The following is a 14725-nucleotide window of genomic DNA, read 5'->3' on the forward strand; positions in this document are numbered from 1 at the left end:
TACCTGTCTTATTCGGCCAAAGAAATAAAAGAAGAAAAAGCGTAATGGCTGCACGAGTCTTAAGAAGCGAGACCGGCCCCGTGGATGGGCCCACTATGGTTAAGCTAATGGATGAACTCAAGCTAGCTTTCACCACAGAGTTCAGAACGTTTGCCGCCTCGCTCGAATCCAGACTCGACGGCTTCCAACTGGCGGTCGCAGACCATACTCAACGCCTGGCCTCCGTAGAAGACGGCCTGAATACATGGTCTGGTAGGATGGAAGAGCTGGAGGCCAGATGCACAGCTCAAGATGAAATCATCGGCAAGCTAAAAACCAAGATAATTGACGTTGAGTCGCGCAGCCGGCGTTCTAACATACGCATTCTGGGCCTAGATGAATCCCTGCACAGCAACCGTCCCAGTGTCTTTTTCGCAGAAATCCTGGTGGAAATCATGGGGAAAGACGCTACGCCACCTGAGCTCGACCGATGCCACAGGATGCTAACACCCAAGCCAGCGCCCGGCTCCAGGCCTAGGGCAGTAATCGCCGCTTACACCACTATAAGATTAAGGAGGCTATCATCCTGGAGGCTCGTAAAAGGAGAGGGAATCTGACATACAGAGGGAAACCAATTTCAATCTTCGAAGACTACTGCCCCGAGGTGGTCGAGCAGCGATCACACTACCGAGATGTCATGGGGCCCCTGTACAAACGAGGATTTAAACCATCGCTCCAGTTCCCTGCGAAACTCGTCATCAGGGCCAAGGATGGCACGAGGATACATCTACCATCACCCAAGGACGCCGTGGACTTCCTGAAGACCCGGCCCAAAGAGGCCCCGACACCGGCATCACCAGGTCCGGACGCGGATCCGACACCGGCTTCACCAGATCCGGACGCGGATCCGACACCGGCTTCACCAGATCCACATGCGGTAGTAGCATGATTCTGGGCCGTTACCATTATGCTACGACTATCACACAGAGTGGGTGGCATTTAATATTTGATCACATATGTAGTTATGGATGATTACTTGACGTTAGGCTTCGCCTGGACGTTTATATTTTTTTTCTCTCGATATCTGACATAAGGGGTGGGGGGGGGGTGGGACAATTCTGCTGTATATGACTTTTGTACTATAGCACATGCCACGGGCTGGGGCGCTAAATGCTAGCGTTCCGTTTTGGAAGAAACTGATATTTCTACCACGCTTATAACTTTTACGCGCTACACCAGCATCCAGCCGTGTTTTGGTTCATTGCCACCGGGATGCGTTTACTGTTGCTTGCACATTTAACGAACTGGGGTATCGTGACTGCGCTATTGAGCTTCCAGTCATCACTTATAAAGTGACAGGTGATGCCAAGATATGCCTCTGTCGCAACACTGGTCCAGGCATCAGTTGTCAGGGCAATCTTGTTCTTGTTTGCTTTAAGAGCATATTTAACCTTAGCAAAAGTAGCTTCATACTTTCTCTCCATGAGCTTTGTAAAATGAGTTCTGGAAGGTAAGGTGTAACCTGAATGGAATGTGGTGACCATCTGCTTAAAGCCCTCATCTTCAACCATCGATAATGGTCTCATGTCTTTAACAAGCATTGTGAGGATGCTCTCTGTGAAGACTCCAGCCATTTGAGGGGTGCATGAGCCTCTCTTCAGGACAAACTCATCCACACGCGTTTGCTTTGTCCTACAATAGAAAGAGAACAAAACAGAAAGCTGTATTAATTATCATCAGAATTTGTAGGCTATAGTATCAGACTATCAGTTTATTTTTATTAATTATAGTCAGCCTTATATATACCTAGGCTAGAATTAATATTGAGATGCAATATCTATGTTTTCCCACTAGAGGGAGTTATCGCTTAAGGGATATTATTTTGTGGACTACAGACAGAGTGACTACAGATATATACGTGAGGTATTTCCGTATCCGGTTGGTCGGCATAACAAACGAAACTAAAAGTGAAGCAGCAACGCTGTAACCTGTACTAACTACTAAGCATGGCGCTGTTTAACGTTACAACATACAGCAGCAGCGCAGCCTCTATAAGCCTCAGCAATAGAGTTCGCATAGCAAGCATTATATCCATATCCATGAGACGTTCTGTTTTCCAACGTAAAAAATACAATACTATGGCTAACTACTATCTAGAACTTACCCATGTTCCGACGTCACCGTGGCTCCGGGGTGCTTTCGTTTTAGATGCTCGTGCATCGCCGTGGTGCTGCTGTGGAATGCCAATTCCACCTTGCATAATCGGCATTTAACAGTTTTCTTCGGTTTGTCATCTGTAAAAAATTCCCACACCTTTGATGCCCTCGGTCTCGCTTTTTTAAATTCATCTCCATCTTTCTCTCTCCCTTCCGCCATCGTTCATTCTTTCTTCTGAAGTGAAGTTCTTACCTGCGAGGCTGCGCCGTTAAGTACCAGAATGCACTGCAGTCAGACAATGGAAACGATACTGCCCCCAGCAGTTCCTGTAGTGCATTGCAGTTACAAATGAACATTTGCGTCACTGATTGTTTTTATGCGACGCATCGACGCAACAATTTCTCGTCGACGATCTTTTGTCGATTATGTCGACTAATCGTTGCAGCCCTACCCCTGACTATCTATCCAAAGTATTTACTGAATTTAATGGCCTGGCCTCCGAGAATGCTTTTGTGGGCGGAGACTTTAACTTTAACCTTATACCGTCTCTTGACAAACTCCCACCCAGTTTGGATCCCCCCTCTAGGCAAGCAAAGATGCTCTCCTCCCTATGTACAGACATCGGATTCTCAGATGTCTGGAGAACCCTTTGTCCATCCGAACTGAAGTTCACCTTTTTTAGCGGCCCACATAAGAGCAACAGTAGAATAGACTATTTCTTCATCCCTTCCTCTAAGCTCTTTCTAGTATCGTCCTGCACAATCGGAAGTATTGTTTTATCGGATCATGCCCCTATATATCTGGTCTACTCCTTGTCAGAAGAGAGGGTGCTGTCGAGACGTTGGCGTCTTAACCCATACCTCCTCAAGGATGATAGGTTTGTCTCCTATTTCGAATCGGAATAAAAACAATTCTACTCAATTAACTCACATTCTATGGATAACCCATCTCTGCTCTTGGAAACATCCAAGGTATTTTCTCGCGGACTGATTATGTCTTACGTATCATCCAAGAAACGCAAGAAAAATTAACAATGCAAACTTCTTGAATCCAAACTAGCCGACCTTGAGAATCAACATGTTTCAAACCCAACTACGTTAAACACTCTTCTGATCCAGGACGCCGAATACTCTCTTAAATTTGCCAGACAGAGAATGTACGAACACGGTGACAAGCCTGGCAGGTGCCCAGCAAACTTGGCAAAAAAGAGGGCTGACACCCAAGTAATAGCCTCAATCTCGGACTCAAACGGGGTCAGGTCCTTTGACACCAAAACTATTAATAAAGAGTTTGCCTCTTTCTTTTAATTTTTTTATATCTCTTTCTCCAATTTTCTGTTTTTCTCCCCGTCCCAATTTGGTCGCCGTGCCAATTCCCCCCCTCCCCTACCTGGCTGCTGTATGCATGTTCTCCTATGAGTCGGTACAAGGGCGTCCCGAAGCCGACCGCGCACTTCCTCCGATACGTGCGGCGACTGCCAGTGACGTCTTTTCACTTGGCAGCGAGGACTCTCATTGGTGAAGTGTAACGCGTGGGAGGGCACGCTATCTCCACCAAGTCCTGCCCCCGCTGAGCAAGCGCCGAGACCTGACCTGTAGGCGTCGCTGTCCACAACGCCAGATTCCCACCCACCAGCTTCCCACCCCCTAATACTGCCAATTGTATTAGTATGAACGACCAGCCAAGCTGGTAGCAACGCCGAGAGCTGGGCTCGAACCCAGCATCTCCTGCATTGGTGACGAGCGCAATCTCCGCTACGCCACCTGACCGCTCGAGTTTGCCTCTTTCTATGCCCAACTCTATAGGACTGAACGACCCGATGGTGCTCTCTCTGACATGCAAGCTTTTTTCGCTGACTTGCACCTCCCTAAGGTATCGAAAGATCAGAACTTGCTCCTTAACGCCCCAATTACGAAGGAAGAAGCTCTGTGCGCCCTTAAGGGTATGCCATCTGGTAAGGCTCCGGGCCCGGACGGTTTCGGATGCGAAGGAACACATAAGGAATTCGGTCATATTCTCTTGGATCCCGTGTAGAATGGCCATATTTGTTTCTAACCCTCGCTGAATTTGGCCTAGGAAACACTTTTATTGACTGGGTCAAGGTTCTTTACAACTCACGGATGACGGTGGTTCTGACTAACGGGCTTAGGTCTAACCAGTGTTGTGCTAGTTACTGAAAAATAGTAACTCAGTTACTTTACTAGTTACTTCATTTCAAAGTAACTTCGTTACTGTACTAGTTACTTACACCCAAAAGTAATGAGTTACTGTGAAAAGTAACTATTTAGTTATTTAAAAAAAAAAAAAAAAAAAAAAAATTGCTCAAGTCCCATGCCCCATATACTCAAAATCGGTTGATCAACTTGACAGTTTCCATTCACATCACCGAACTCTGCTAAGCAATGTGGTCTAGAGCGTTTCATTATATATTCCCTCCCCGCTGTATGTATATTTCTCTCCCACCCACCCACCCCCTCCTAATGTACAGTCCCCTCCCCATCATATGTATATACTCTGTCAGGATCTAGGGGTAACAGTACTGTATATTTGAATACCGCTTATGTCACAAATGTATCAGTACTAAATACCTATATGTCCCTATGCCATAAATGTCATGTATGTTGTGTATGTCATAAATGTCTATATGAATTGAAAATGGGGGACCCTGATGGAAACAAGACAAACGTCTTTCTCAGGTCTGCATCCCCTTAACAATTGTATGTATTGAGCCGTACTGTATTGTACCCATTCTGCAATCTGTTAAATAAAGTTTTCATTCATTCATTCATTCATCCATTCATTAATTCATTCATAACCATCTTGCAGCGTTGTTTAAGATATCAATCAAAGCATTGCAACGTTAGAATAGTTAGGATATCAATTGTGCATGAAAGGACTATATTTATATTGTTTGATTAGTATTATGAGATTCCCTGGCAGATTTCGTACAGTCAAAATCCGTTGATCTTGAGTTTCAGTGAACACATTGCACTCACCGTCACCAGTCTGCGGTGGTCGAGATGTAACGTTAGTCCAGTTGACTCCAGCAGCCCTTCAAACATGTTCTTTATCTCGTTTCCATGTTGTATATTAATTATCTCTCCAAGTAGTTGCTAAATGGTTTGTTAGTTCGTTATTATTACTGCGTTCTTATTATGTAGATTCATAGCGAGCGTCCTCTTGTTGTTTACTGTAGAGAGCGTCTATTTCTTTCAGAACGTCAGTGGCCAATCAGAAGTGCGAAAACCAGAATGAGGCTACGGAAAGAAATAATAATAATAATAATACTTCGTTTTATATAGCGCCTTTCAGTCTACAGTAAACAAAACAAACGCAGGCGAAATAAGGACGCTCGCTATGAATCTACATAAAAAGAACGCAGTAACGAACTAACAAACCATTCAGTAACGTAAGTAGCGTTACTGAATTTCAAAAGTAATGCGTTAGAGTACTAGTTGCGGCAAAAAGTAACTTCGTTTCTGTAATGCGTTACTTTGTAACGCGTTAGTCCCAACACTGGGTCTAACAACTTTCCTCTACAACGGGGGACCCTCTTAGCCCTTTACTATTTGACATGGCCATAGAACCACTCGCTCAGGCCATAAGGCAGTCAGCCGCGATCTCAGGTATTAGAGTGGGCGAGAGGGAGCACAAAATCACTCTTTACGCGGACGACGTACTGATCTTTATATCTAAACCTGACTCTTCCATTCCATGTCTAACCTGCATGATTTCCACATTTGGAACTTTCTCTGGGTACAAAATTAACTTTTCCAAATCCGAAGCAATGCCACTTGGGACACTTAAATCCATCCCGATTCTGCCCGAGCCCTTCCCATTTCGCTGGTCGCCCTCCGGCTTTGTTTACTTAGGAGTATTTGTGACACCCACCTATGATACATTGTTTAAGGCCAACTTTCCCCCCCTCTTAGACACCATAAGGGCAGACTTAGTTAGATGGGCCCTTTTACCAATCTCCTGGCTGGGTTGGATAGCCCTTGTCAAAATGAACGTACTCCCCAGACTATTATACCCTCTCCAAATGATTCCGGTGCTGCTGACAATCAAGGTTATCAAGGTGCTAGAAGGCTGGCTAAGCTCATTCATTTGGAATGGGAAGAAACCGCGTCTGAAAATGGCCAAATTACAGATGGATGGTGAAGATGGGGGTCTAGACCTACCTAATATTAGACATTACCAACTAGCAACACACCTTAGGGTACTTGTCGGCTGGTTCAGATCAGACCCACTATCAATCTGGCTAGACATTGAATCCTCACAATCTAAGTCCCCCCTGTGGAACCTACTATTTATCAAAGACTTTAAGTCTGTTAGGAAAATATGCTAACCCCATCACACTATGCTCCGTCAAGGCCTGGAAGACTGTCCGTAAGGTGGAGGGCCGAGCTAAGCTGACCTCTCCTCTTACCCCGATCGTAGGCAATCCTGACTTTAAGCCAGACCAAATTGGCGGCGGCTTCAAGACCTGGCATACGCAGGGCATAACTGATCTTGGCCAATTGTTTGATGGCCAGACCCTAATGTCCTTTCTACAGCTGCAGCAGCGGTATGGCCTATTGAAAACGATTTTTTTTAAATACTTACAAATTAGGCAGTTTATCACCAAGGACACCTCACTGTTAATTAACAGTTCCACCTCGCAGGTGGAGAAAGCCCTCTCCTTGCAGATTCCTAAAAAACAAATATCTATCTTCTATAGTACTCTAAACCTTAATTCATCTTTAACCTCCCTTGTCACTAAACAGTCCTGGGAAAAATACTTGGACATAGAGATCACAGACGAGGACTGGCAGGATGCATGGACCTACGCAAAAAAAATCTCTGTTTGCAACCGCACCAAGTCTATCCAAGTTAGAATCTTACACCGCATTCATATTACCCCTGCCCTTAAGAGTAAAATGGATCCCAATGCATCCCCACTCTGCTTTAAATGCAAGATAGAGATTGGAAACCACGTCCACTGCTTTTGGTCCTGTGTAAAGCTCCAGAGCTATTGGTTCGACATCGTAGAGGAACTATCTGATATATTCCAGACCCCCATCGAACTGGATCCCCTCTGCCTCTTACTAGACCTCCCAGATATTCATATTGCCAATTTCAAACATAGGAGACTGTTCAATTTGTTGACATTTGCTGCTAGGAAAAACATTCTGTTGTTCTGGATCAAGGACGAGGTCCCATCAAAGAGGTCATGGCACAATATTATAATGGAATGCATTCCCTGTGAATACATCACGTGCATGCTGCACTCTAAACTGGACACTTTCTATGAAATATGGGACCCATATCTATCTCATATCGGGCCTGCACTGTCTGCCACTGTACTTGGTGGGTTTCCCCATTACCCATAGCCTCCTTGTGGACCAATGCTGCCTTGTGTTGTTTTGTTAATGCTGGTATCGTTGTTGATGGTATCATGACAATTGTAAAGGTGCAAACGTGTTCATGCCCACATACACACACACACAACACACGCACGTACACACACACAGAACACATATGCACTCACACACATGAAGCATGCACACATAAAATGCACAAGACTTACTAAACACACACATAAAACGCACACATAGGGTACGCACAAGCACACATATAGTACACATACACACACACGTCGCACACTTAGTCTATTTTAGTACATCTGTCCTAACACTGGCAGGGATCCGAATCCTCAAGAGCCACCTCAAGGATACACAAACATGGTTGCTAGTGCCTGAGCCACATTTATTTTTATTTTTATTATTTAACTTTTTCTTGTTTGTCTGTCTCTTGTCAAGGTCATTATGATTCATGTTACTATTATTATTGTTGTCGTCGCTGTTGTCATTGTTATTATTATTATTATTATTATTATTATTATTATTATTATTATTATTATTATTATTATTATTATTATTATTATTATTATTATTATTATTATTATTATTATTATTATTATTATTGTACTGTTATGTTCTGTTTTATGTATGAAAATAAAATAAAATAAAAACATTTATAAAAAAATAAAAGAGTGATATCTAGACTGTAGATCCCTTTTCACTGTGCAGTGGTCCGTAACCAGGGAACAAAATAAGTACCAGCCAACCGCCAATGGCTGGTAAAAAATCTGCCTGGCTGGTAGTTTTTAAAATCTACCAGCCAAATGGCTGGTAAGTCAAAAAGTTAAGTTTGTTCCCTCAGAGCAGAGCTACACAGCAGTGCGCCTATTTTGCGAGCCGAAATAAGTCTGTGGTTTTTTCTTCTTCTCACAACGGGTCAAATGCATCTAACATGCATTGCATCGTCGCCATTCCTTTATGCCCACATCGCCCGAAATGAACGTTATGTTAGCGTAAGCTAACAAGCTAATCCTGATCAGCGGCAGAACAGCAGACAGTGTGGACTGGGGAAAGGGAAATGGGGGGGGGGGGGGGCACTCTCCCTTTCTCTGTGTGTGTGCGTGCGTTTGGAAAGACGATGAAGTCACTAGTCAGGACTCAGGAGAGGAGTATATTGTAGTAAACTGAGGATTACTGAGGATGCACAGATAATGTTGATATTCAAATATAAAAAGGTTTCAAGAGGAGTGGAAGTTTGAAGACAGACTAGACTACAATATGATGCGGGGGTGGTGAGTTGAAACAGTGTGTGTCCCCGACCCCACTTCTATGTTTCAATAAATTATTTGCATTTAAAACTATTAACGCTGACTCATTCCTTCAGTCCACTCAAAATTATGCTAATATTCCTTATGTTGTTTATGATATTAATTGAAAATAGCATATGAGAGTATTATATAGTAATAATAACACATGGCGATATACTAAAAAGCTATCTTTAATTTTTGGCTGGTAAAAAATCTGCCTGGCTGGTAGTTTTTAAAATCTACCAGCCAAATGGCTGGTAAGTCAAAAAGTTAAGTTTGTTCCCTGTCCGTAACCACACCAATATGAGCAACAAATGGCCAACACTATCATAATGCACTCCCCTCATGTGTGTGTGTGTGTGTGTGTGTGTGTGTGTGTGTTTGAGATAAAGAAAGAGAGAGAGAGAGAGTGTGTGTGTCAAATAAAAGGGCCAAATAACTAGCAAGATTGTGTCCTGTATCTGATGTAATGGTGCACTTTTTATCTTGAATTGTATGTCGATCCTCCTGAACTTTACGAATGTATAATTAAATTGGCGCATTCAAATAAAGTGTTTAATACTGTATGTGTGTGTGTTTGTTTGTCTGGTGTCTGTCTGTCTGTGTATGGTGTTTTGTGTGTGTATATCTGTGTAACATCTGTGTGTGTGTGTGTGTGTGTGTGTGTGTGTGTGTGTGTGTGTGTGTGTGTGTGTGTGTGTGTGTGTGTGTGTGTGTGTGTGTGTGTGTGTGTGTGTGTGTGTGTGTGTGTGAGAGAGAGAGAGATAGCTGTGAATTAATGTTGTTATGATTACATCTGAAGTCTCTACAGACTGAGAGACAAAAATTACGAATGCACACAACAACACACACCGCCAGAGAGTTAGGAGGTTAGGCTAGGAGGTTCACCCTGAATGACCCTTCACCCCCCCTGAAAGAAACAATAATCTATAGTCTATCTATAGCATGGGTAGATACAGTTGGTGTTACAAAGGATCAGATTAAACCGAATATATATATTTATTGATTGATATATATTGCATAGTATTTGTATATCGTTTGATATCCCTTGTATATTCCTTGTACATATACACGGAATATCCCTTTAGCCCAGACCATAATATTTCATTCTCCTATTGGACAGCGGTCCACAGGCGCCAGAGCCATGCCTCCGGAGTCAGGTTCAAAGTCACCGTCAAGACATGTCTGGACATGCCCGGCCTTGCCCAGGGATACGAGACAGAAATGAGGTTGGCACTAGATTGTTCGCCGTGCATATAAATATGGCGCAGGTGAATACAGAAGTAGAGTTACCCAATAAGTTGAAGCCTCACCCACGATACTCCGTGCGGTGAAGTATGGCCTGTTTGGCCCCAAATAGAGCATTGAGACCGCGTGCGAATTAATAACTGAATTGTCAGAGTTTGGCGCTATACCGTCGAGTGCGACATATTTCTATTAAGTCAGTAATAGTCTATTTGTGTATAGTGTATCGTGCGGCTAAAGTTCTACAGTGACCAGCATCACCAACGCTTCCTCGTATCAGCTAGAGTGCTTATCCAGGCTGGGCTGCTTTCATGGCGCTTTCACCCGAGGAGACCTAGACGAGAACCGTGTGGACATGTACACTGGATTAATCTACCCGACGACTACATAGCCCTTTGCGGCTGGATTATATTTGTTTTGGTCCTGTGATTTATGGAGCGGAGAATCGCCGACGCCTACACGTGTTGGATTTACCCTGTGAGGAGACCAGTCGAGTCTGCGCCTCAGAGAGCCTGAGGCCGGCTAGCTTTCTTCACTGTGGAGCTACAGTCTACGGAGAACAGCTGTATTCGTCTGTGGATCAAGAGACTATTGCACCGTCTCCTGTACTTGGAGTCTCCTTAGTCATCGTTGACCAGACTCTCTACTACCGACAGATCCTCTACCCCTGCTGGCTTACAACCGGGGGGACCCTTCCAGTATCTCCCGCTATATATTACTAGTGTACCATAGATATAATTCCCTAAGATTCAGGTTGTATAATTACCTCCTGCGTAACCAGAGAATGGACATTCATTATTGATTTGCCTACGCACATTCCTTTGCCTTATAAGCGCATCCAAAGTAAAATACAGAGAAGTATATTATGTACCTTTTGCTGCAATAAATACTTGATTACACCTTTGTGTGGAACCGGTTCATTGTGGGAAGTGTTCATCATATTTATATATCATGTACTGTATGGCCAGTAATTAAAGTACATAAAGCGGTAGTGGTTTAATGATACCATACTTATCAATACAGTCAGGGAATTGTACCCCTCAGTTACAATTGGTCCTTCGAGCCGGAGGGTAACTAGTGTAATATTAATATAGTGGTATTAATATTGACATGGCCTATGATGAACACTCCACAAAACGGTTCTCCTAAAGTAGATCGCCCGCAGCGTAGACGGCAGACACCTCAGTACTTAGAGGATTACGTTGCCAATATACTACCTAGCTTTCTACAGACGGTAAACGCGGAAAAAGTAGATAGTACAATTATGTCCGACCCTATCGACCAGGCTACCCCGCCAATAGAGGCCCTAATGGGTTCTAACGTAACTGACCAAGCTCACGGTAGGGACCAGGAGGGACCCGACATGACTTTACCCCCCGCCAAGACCGAAGAAGTAGTCCCCGGAGAGCTCCAGGATAAAGACAGCTCTCCAGGGATGGAACTCTACCCGCTACAAGAAGAGGAGAGCACCCCGGAGATGGATCTCCAGGACTCGCCACAGGAGAACAGATCTCCAACGAGTACTGCCAGGAGCGGATCACCTCAACCAGCGTCTTCCCCCAGCGAGGCGGACAAGATGCTGGCACAGGCATTCCTCGCCAGCCTAGCAGCCTCAACAGAGCGCGATCGACTCCAAGCACAGACGCTTAGTGAGCGCGAACATTCTTCCATGGAAAGAGAACGCCTTCAGGCGCAGCAACGGAGCGACGAAGATCGTATACGTCTAGAGATTAGACGCCTTCAGACGGAAGAGAATATGGTAAGGGACCGGGCCGAAGCCAAGCGCGCCGCCGCCGAAGCCCAGCGCGCCGCTGCCGGTGCCCAAAGAGAAGCAGAGCGCGACCTCGCTCTCACCAAGCGCGAAGCCGAGCGCGACCGATTACAAGCGCAGATAATGGAGCAGCTGATCACCAGGGCAACACCCCCTCCCTCCGCACGGGGTTCCAGGGCCTCGTCAAGACAAGGGTCAAGGGCACCCTCCCCTACCCGATCAAGCGACCCTGAGCCCGACCACCAGAGAGAGCCTATACCCCCCTCCGAACCCCTTCCCCGACCGGTCCAAGTGAGACCCAGCTACAAGGAAGAAACGGTCTACACCGCGGAGAGGCTAAATAGACGACTACAGGATCTAGAGGACCTGCCAGAGGAAGAAGAAGAGGGAGAGGAGGAGAATCAAGCCTGACAGCAGCACAGTACTCCACAGGACCAGGAGGTCCAGTACAGCCCAGGCTCTACCCCCGCGGCTCTGCGCTACAGACCCCCGACTCAATTCACGGGTGAGCTTGACGCACGACCAGCCCCGAGGAACAGCACCTGGATACGCGGGCCATGGTACCCAGCAGGTACCAGCCCACCAAGAGGCGTAAGAGGAGACTCGCCTAGGAGGCCTCTCTTCCAACGCTCACCGATGTGCCAGCCATCCATGGCATCATACATTGGCACACCGACGTTTTTGGACTTCACCCACGAGAACAGAGCACAGTACACGGAGCTACGAATGTGCTTAGAGACAATGATGTCCGATGTAGCTGATGAACCGTACAAGTATGCTATCCTACTGAAGCACCTCAAGGTGCCCCGAGCGCACAATATAGCGCTGGCCTATGCCACCTCTACTACCCCATACACAGCGGCTCTAGCAGCACTCGACCAAAGATATGGACGCATATGGGACTACGTAATACAAGAGATAAGGCATATTGACCGCCTACCCCCAGCCACAGACAATCGCTCACTAGATGACCTGTCTATCAAGGTACAATCCCTGGTAGGGATGCTGGGGGCGCAAAGAGAAAAGGGTATGCACGAACTGTACGCAAACTCTAATGTCGAGAGGATTTTAGAGAAGCTTCCGCCCGCCCGACAAGAGCACTTCAGGCGGCAAAGAGACCACCGTGATCCTAACGGTCCCGAGCCATCCCTCCTAGACCTAGCCGACTTCCTGGCGAGAGAAGTGAGAGAACAAAGACAGGTCCTGAGAGCAGCTGAAAGGAAGTATAGAAAGTCACGCCTCACTGCTGACATCGACACATATCACAACCTCTTGTTAACATTCTCCAAAACCATCACTAATGCCAAAGCTTCTTTCTTCCACCATAGGATCGAGGCCTCTGCCAAGAATCTTCGCAAACTGCATGCTACCATGTCCTCCCTCCTCACTCCCCCCCCACCCCCCCCTCCCTCATCTTTCTCTGCCGAAGACTTTGCGATCTTCTTTGAGGAAAAAGTGGAGAACATCCGCAGCTCCTTCTCCCAACCCCCACCCATTCCAAATGCTGAATCGAGAACCTCATCCTTCACTCTGTCATCTTTCTCTCCCATTACAGAAGCAGAGACCCTGACACTGGTAACGTCAAACCGTCCGACTACTTGCCAGCTGGACCAGCTACCCTCCCCACTCCTCCAGACCATAGCACCAGACATCCTCCCATTCCTAAATGCAACCATCAACTCCTCACTCAACTCGGGGGTGGTCCCCACCTCCCTAAAACAAGCCAGAGTCACGCCGCTCATAAAAAAACCAACCCTGAACCCTACCGTCATAGGCAACTACCGTCCTGTCTCTCTTCTCTCCTTCCTTTCTAAAACACTTGAACGTGCTGTATCCAACCAACTTACTGCTTATCTCTTACAGAATGACCTCCTAGACCCTAATCAGTCAGGCTTCAGGGCTGGTCACTCCACAGAGACAGCCCTCATTGCGGTCACAGAGGCACTTCACTTAGCAAAAGCGAAAGGCCTCTCCTCTGTCCTGATTCTCCTAGATCTATCTGCAGCCTTCGACACAGTCAACCACCAGATCCTCCTTGCGGCCCTCGCAGGAATGGGAGTGGCTGGCTCTGCGCTGACATGGCTGTCATCATACCTCAATGACCGCTCCTACCAAGTGTCATGGAGAGGGACCCTGTCGGCCACCCGCCCCCTGCGGACGGGTGTCCCCCAGGGCTCGGTTTTAGGACCCCTTCTCTTCTCCCTCTACACTAAATCACTGGGTAACATTATCACGTCTCATGGCTTCTCCTACCATTGTTATGCCGACGATACTCAACTCTTCCTCTCCTTCCCTCCCTCAGATATCCACGTCTCTGAGCGGATCTCGGCCTGTCTGTCCGACATCTCAGCCTGGATGACGTCCAACCACCTCAAACTGAACCTAAGCAAAACAGAATTGCTCCACCTGCCGGCCAAATCCTCCCCCCTAACCGACCTTTCAATCACAGTCGAGAATACAGCTGTGACTGCGTCCCCGACCGCCAAGAACCTTGGTGTTGTCCTCGACGACCAGTTGAACTTCTCTGCTCACATCGCAGCGACGACCAGAACCTGCCGATTCCTCCTGAGCAACGTCAGAAGGATACGCCCCTTCCTGACAAAAGAAGCCACCCAACTCCTCGTCCAATCAACAGTCATCTCCCGCCTCGACTACTGCAATGCACTGCTCGCTGGCCTCCCGGCCACTGCCACTAAGCCTCTTCAACTCATTCAGAACGCAGCGGCCCGCCTGATCTCAAACCTACCGAAGTCGGCCCATGTCACCCCACTTCTTAGGGACCTGCACTGGCTCCCCATTGCTGCACGAATCCGCTTCAAGGCCCTCGACCTAGCATACCGTGCGGCAAAGGGAACCGCTCCCGCCTACCTCCGGTCAATGGTCTCTAACTACACACCCTCAAGACCCCTACGCTCTGCATCTTC

General features: G+C 46.5%; 1 protein-coding gene across 1 annotated transcript in view; it reads left to right on the top strand.

The window, feature by feature from the left end:
- Positions 1-676: 676 nt before the first annotated feature.
- kcnn3 (potassium intermediate/small conductance calcium-activated channel, subfamily N, member 3) overlaps positions 677-14725 on the top strand; it is a gene marked incomplete at both ends in the record, with an annotated part of 203396 nt that continues 189347 nt past the window's right edge. The window contains 1 exon segment of the mRNA XM_084336731.1: positions 677-916. Within this exon segment, the coding sequence (XP_084192857.1) occupies positions 677-916 (240 nt within the window).

This window comes from Notolepis coatsorum, assembly GCF_963971535.1.
Source record: "Notolepis coatsorum genome assembly, chromosome: 19".
Lineage (NCBI taxonomy): Eukaryota > Metazoa > Chordata > Actinopteri > Aulopiformes > Paralepididae > Notolepis > Notolepis coatsorum.